Source organism: Etheostoma spectabile, chromosome 5 (genome assembly GCF_008692095.1).
Source record: "Etheostoma spectabile isolate EspeVRDwgs_2016 chromosome 5, UIUC_Espe_1.0, whole genome shotgun sequence".
In the NCBI taxonomy this organism is placed as follows: domain Eukaryota; kingdom Metazoa; phylum Chordata; class Actinopteri; order Perciformes; family Percidae; genus Etheostoma; species Etheostoma spectabile.
This window is the reverse complement of record NC_045737.1, coordinates 29,861,011-29,867,010: the sequence shown is the minus strand read 5'-3', so window position 1 is coordinate 29,867,010 and position 6,000 is coordinate 29,861,011. Positions and strand designations below refer to the sequence as shown.

General features: G+C 41.7%; 1 protein-coding gene across 1 annotated transcript; it reads left to right on the top strand.

Moving 5' to 3' along the window:
- Positions 1–2,853, top strand: rpl35 (ribosomal protein L35). The gene is made up of 4 exons (XM_032516028.1): positions 1–120; positions 627–763; positions 1,768–1,849; positions 2,667–2,853. The coding sequence occupies exons 1-4, from the start codon at positions 118–120 to the stop codon at positions 2,814–2,816; spliced, it is 372 nt and encodes a 123-aa protein (XP_032371919.1). The 5' UTR covers positions 1–117; the 3' UTR covers positions 2,817–2,853.
- Positions 2,854–6,000: the final 3,147 nt, after the last annotated feature.

The window sequence follows — 6,000 nt, the reverse complement described above, 5'->3', positions numbered from 1 at the left end:
GTTTGTATGATTGCGACGTGACATTTAAAGCGACGAAGAAGATAGACATTCTCCGGAAGCTACTTTCTCTGAGCACGCGGTACGTCCGGCCTTTCCAACAGGGCAGCGAGAAGGAAGATGGTGAGGCGCGCGATACTCGTCAAATAACTATGATTTTATAGTGTTTAGCGCGACTAAACCTCATTAAATGTGTGATATGCGTTAACATAAGCGTATCAGGTATTTATTCGTTTAAGTGTTGACAAGTAGGCTGCTACTGGAAGGGAATAAAATGTTATATTATGGAGCGCTGGTACTGACCGACGATGCTAAGCTGAGTTGCTAGCTTTAAGCTAACGTTAATGGCAACATGTCTGCCTATTAGCCTGCTAACTGAGGATACTGACTAACTACGGGTAGCAATGTGCGTACATTTGGGTAAATGGTTTAATTGGCTACATTAGAGCAAAGTGGCGTGTAATGTAAAGTGACGGTACAATTAGTACGTTATGCTGGTGTGTAAACGCAACGAGATGCGTTCACGTACGCTCGGCTGACTCGTGTCGGGAAGAGATCTCAGGTGGCGTGAGACCACTGTTGTGCGGTCTCTTTTAACATTATACATGTTTTCTTCTGTCACGGACCAGGCCAAGATCAAGGCAAGAGATCTTCGGGGCAAGAAGAAGGAAGAGCTCCTTAAACAGCTGGACGACCTGAAAAATGAGCTGTCCCAGCTCCGTGTGGCCAAAGTCACCGGCGGCGCCGCGTCCAAGCTCTCCAAGATGTGAGTAACGAAACGTTAGGGTATACAATGGTTTAACACTCGGGCACATATCCCTACTAGGACCGGGTTGGCCCAGATTTGACATAAGAGTCTCTGGCTCCACGGGTCGTGGTAATAGGTGCCGTCTTTGATGTCTAAATAGACCGTAGACCGAGCCATAGACCACCCTAGTCTGGCATGAACACCCCGGCCATTGACCGGGGCTACCCTCGGTTTGGGTAAGACATGGATGCGCGTATTTTTGCGGCTTCCCTCAAGAATACCTCATTATTTTCAATGAAACAAAATGTCCAATTTTACATTTTGGACCATTGATACCATACATGTGTCAAATGTTGATCAAGCTAACGTTGGAGCATATAAATGACACTCAAAGCTTAAAGGCAACACTTAAAGAGGTCCACTAGGGACCAACTATCATATCTGAGAAGACTTTTTTTTTTTTAATGCTCATATTGATTTTAAAGCTGCAAATTAATTCATAAGTTGACAACTATTGAAAAATGAATGGGTTTAAGGTGTTTCCTAAAGTCAAATCTGACCTTTGAGCCAGTGGGGACTTAGACATGTGCAGACTACTCAATGTACAACAGTTTTCTTGGCCACTATTTTCTTTCATGGTAATCTTAATATCATGTGATGTAAAAAATTTCCCATCAAATCAAAACTTGCGCTTTGGTTCTCTGGTCTAGGATGATACTTGTTGAGCTGATGTTTTGCTGATGCACAATTGCTTACCAAAAGACTGAGACTTGAGAGGACCAGAGTGTTCTTCGTAATCAGTACTGTACTATGGGCTAAAATAATACTCATAAGACCATTTGGTTTGGCCGTTCATTGGGGTTGCAAATGAAATGTGAAACAGCTCTGTAGAACAGCTGTCTTGTGCTTTTTTTTCTCTTTTGTGGTGATTTTAACATGAATTGTTTAGCTGTATTTGCTAAGACTAATTCACCATTGAGTCAAATCCTGCTGTGCCTGACTTTGGTGTTTGTTCATTACAGTCGTGTTGTCCGCAAATCGATCGCCAGAGTCCTGACTGTAATCAACCAGACACAGAAGGAGAACCTGAGGAAGTTCTACAAGGTGAGACCAACCAGCTACCTTGGGCTGTAGTAACACTGCACCTCACCTCACTGACCACACAAGAGGACACGTCTGTTTGGGAGCTAAGCTTCTTCACTTTGGTTCTCTGGTCTAGGATGATACTTGTTGAGCTGATGTTTTGCTGATGCATTAACAATTGCTTACCAAAAGACTGAGACTTGAGATAAACCTATTCCTTACAATCAATACTGTTTACATCATGGTGGTAAAATATCATCCCATAAAATATCATCCATCAGTTGGGTGGTACAATAAACAGAATTTACCAAGAGCACATTTTGAAGGAGACACAAATGATACAGCCAAAATTGTACTGGCCAGGCTATTTTATTCACTTTAAACACTGGATGAATTATTCTTTTCTAGATTAAAGGATGCTGAACAGAGCCCCCCCATCAAGCCAGCTAGCTAGCTGCCCATTAAATTAGTACAATGTAACAACTTAGTGTTTCATTCACACTTGTGTCACAGCATAGTGTAACCAGTACAGAATGGCAGCGTGGTGGGTGGAGCTGGGTCAATATCCAAGCTATTATACGAGCTAGGTAAAATAACAATCGCTTGCATAGCAGAAAATACATCAGTTATTCTACCCTCAATGGGGTAGGTCCTGACCCCTCGGCTAATTCCGCCTATGGTTTACATGACGTTATTTTGATTTGGATGTTCACTGGGTGATCAATAAACTGTTGCACAATCTCGTCACTGCAGAAATTAACATTTTTCCTGTCCTTCAAGGTTCAAAAAAGAAAAAGAAAAATCAGCTCCATTGTATGTGTACTTAATACCTTTTCAGGGTAAGAAGTACAAGCCCTTGGATCTGAGACCCAAGAAGACGAGAGCTCTGCGCCGCCGGCTCAACAAGCATGAGGAGAGCCTCCGGACCAAGAAACAGCAGAGGAAAGACCTCCTCTACTCCATCCGCAAATTTGCAGTCAAAGCTTAGAGGCTTTTTCTATTGACAAAATAAAATCTGTGTAAAATAATTTTTGTATTTTTTCCCCCACAAACATCACACTTAAAGCAATCACTTTAACACATTGTAGCAAATATAATCAGTAACTATGCATAAAGGGTTCTCCGGATGCTGAAAATGGGCTCATGGGAACATTACAGTATTTAGCCTCTTTAAATGTTGAAGTGTAATTTTCTGATCCATCTAATAATGATGTGAACAATAATCAGATCGGTGGTAGGAGAAACTAAGCTGCTGAGGTGTTAAGGTTGTATTTTTTTTTTTCTGCTTATGCTGGCGGAAATGTCATGAATCAATGAGCGCTTGTGATGTAAACCTTCAGGTAGTATCGGGGTTGTGGTGGAACCTCTGAGGTGTTTCAGCTTTAAGATTTAACTCATCTGAACTTCAGACAACATGTTAGAGCAGCCCCTCAGGACGGGCCCAAGCACTACACAACATGTTTAATGGTTTCAGTGTGCAATTAAAGATCAAGCCCAGGTGTTATTAAATATACATATTGTGCAACATGTTGCAGTTAGAGAATGTATTATCCAAAAATACATATACAATATTAGTACTGACGCAAAACCTTAATGTCTGCTGTATGTTTAACCCTTATCTTCCCGTCAACCAGGTGAAAAAACATTTTTGTCACTTTTTCAATGTTGTGGGTTGTTTTTGTTTTTTCCAAAGTTATTTGCTATTTCTAATGACATTTTCAGCGCTTATTTTGAAGGCCCATTTTTTGTGATTTCAAAAAAGAAAAGGTCAAATTTGACTCGAGGACAACATGAGGGTTAAACTTCATGTGATGGTCTCACAATGTATTGACACTGAACTTCACAGAACACGTCTGTATGCATAAACGGTGTTTAATAAGTATTCTTCCTAGCCTTTGTGGTAACTCCATGTTCTACCGAGTAACTGACTGGTTTGTTTGGCTGTCACTAGTTATTTAAAACCATTTGAGTCTACTTAATCAGACAGTATAGTTTCTAAACATTCAGTACAGCATATGACAGTTAAGTCTGCACTAATCACGGTAGATTCTGAAAACAGCTACAAGCATATTTGCTTTATTCAGAAATCCATGGTGAAGTAACCCTGACGTCCTGTAAGGGAACAGCCAGATTCTCACTGGGTGTGTTTCCCTGGTCTGGAAGTCAGTTCTCCTGTCCTGTCTGGATGTGGGCCTGTCCTGATGGAGCCTCACACCTCTTATGATGACAGCGGGTGAGAAGGCTGTGGGTTAATTAAAAAGTATAATAACTTCTAAAATCTAAAAGTTATCTCTGGATTGTGATAGAAGATCCCAACCTATGAACCTACCCAGACACACACAACAACTAACAGTCTTATATAATCCAAACCTTGTGGCAATGTGGGCCATTTGAACCAGAGAAGTGTTTAGCCGATTAAAATGCAGAGCTAAAATGTATTAAAAATATGAAACATGAACACATCTACTTTCCAGTACAGTCAGCTGAAATTTAATTTGCATATACTGTATTTAAGCAACAGAATGAAATGTGACTGGCAAGTAGTAGGAGGAACTTAATAATAATAATATAGACTTTATTAATCCTGCCAGGGGAAATTACAATGTTTTCCCTCTGTTGTTATTACACACATCACACACAGGCCTGAACTACACACACATGCTCAGGACCTATACATGCACTAATGGAGAGATGTCAGAGTTGTACCCGTGAGTACGCAGGCCACAATAAGTACTTAGGTTTTTTTTTTATTGTTGGCTCACTTTTACTCACAACATGCTAACCGGAAAGATAAGATTCCATTCACTATGCTAAGCTAACTAGCGGTGTAGCTGCCGGTGTTGCACCAGACTAAAACAATGCATGCACTGAAACAAAAAATGCGTTGCCCCCCCACCCCCCCCCCATCTACAACTGGGGGAGACTGTGATAAGCCATATTTCAACAAACGGTGGCATGTTCCTTTAAATACCTTTTTTTTTTTTAAAAAGCATAAGCATAAATGGACTGCATGTAGCAGTGTTGTTCTGTAGTGATGTCTGGTTAAATGGACTGTAGGGGGCATTGTTGTTCTGTAGTGATGTCTGGTTAAATGGACTGTAGGGGGCATTGTTGTTCTGTAGTGATGTCTGGTTAAATGGACTGTAGGGGGCAGTGTTGTTCTGTAGTGATGTCTGGTTAAATGGACTGTAGGGGCATGTGTTGTTCTGGTAGTGATGTCTGGTTAAATGGACTGTAAGGGGCATTGTTGTTCTGTAGTGATGTCTGGTTAAATGGACTGTAGGGGGCATTGTTGTTCTGTAGTGATGTCTGGTTAAATGGACTGTAGGGGGGCAGTGTTGTTCTGTAGTGATGTCTGGTTAAATGGACTGTAAGGGCATGTGTTGTTCTGTAGTGATGTCTGGTTAAATGGACTGTAGGGGGCGGTGTTGTTCTGTAGTGATGTCTGGTTAAATGGACTGTAGGGGGCAGTGTTGTTCTGTAGTGATGTCTGGTTAAATGGACTGTAGGGGGCAGTGTTGTTCTGTAGTGATGTCTGGTTAAATGGACTGTAGGGGGCAGTGTTGTTCTGTAGTGATGTCTGGTTAAATGGACTGTAAGGGGCATTGTTGTTCTGTAGTGATGTCTGGTTAAATGGACTGTAGGGGCATGTTGTTCTGTAGTGATGTTGGTTAAATGGACTGTAGGGGGCAGTGTTGTTCTGTAGTGATGTCTGGTTAAATGGACTGTAGGGGGCAGTGTTGTTCTGTAGTGATGTCTGGTTAAATGGACTGTAGGGGGCAGTGTTGTTCTGTAGTGATGTCTGGTTAAATGGACTGTAGGGGGCGGTGTTGTTCTGTAGTGATGTCTGGTTAAATGGACTGTAGGGGGCATTGTTGTTCTGTAGTGATGTCTGGTTAAATGGACTGTAGGGGGCAGTGTTGTTCTGTAGTGATGTCTGGTTAAATGGACTGTAGGGGGCAGTGTTGTTCTGTAGTGATGTCTGGTTAAATGGACTGTAGGGGGCAGTGTTGTTCTGTAGTGATGTCTGGTTAAATGGACTGTAGGGGGCAGTGTTGTTCTGTAGTGATGTCTGGTTAAATGGACTGTAGGGGGCATTGTTGTTCTGTAGTGATGTCTGGTTAAATGGACTGTAGGGGGCAGTGTTGTTCTGTAGTGATGTCTGGTTAAAT

Coding starts and splice junctions, on each gene's coding strand:
- rpl35 (XM_032516028.1), top strand. Junction 764..1,767: donor GCGTCCAAGCTCTCCAAGAT/GTGAGTAACGAA, acceptor TGTTCATTACAG/TCGTGTTGTCCGCAAATCGA. Junction 1,850..2,666: donor ACCTGAGGAAGTTCTACAAG/GTGAGACCAACC, acceptor ATACCTTTTCAG/GGTAAGAAGTACAAGCCCTT.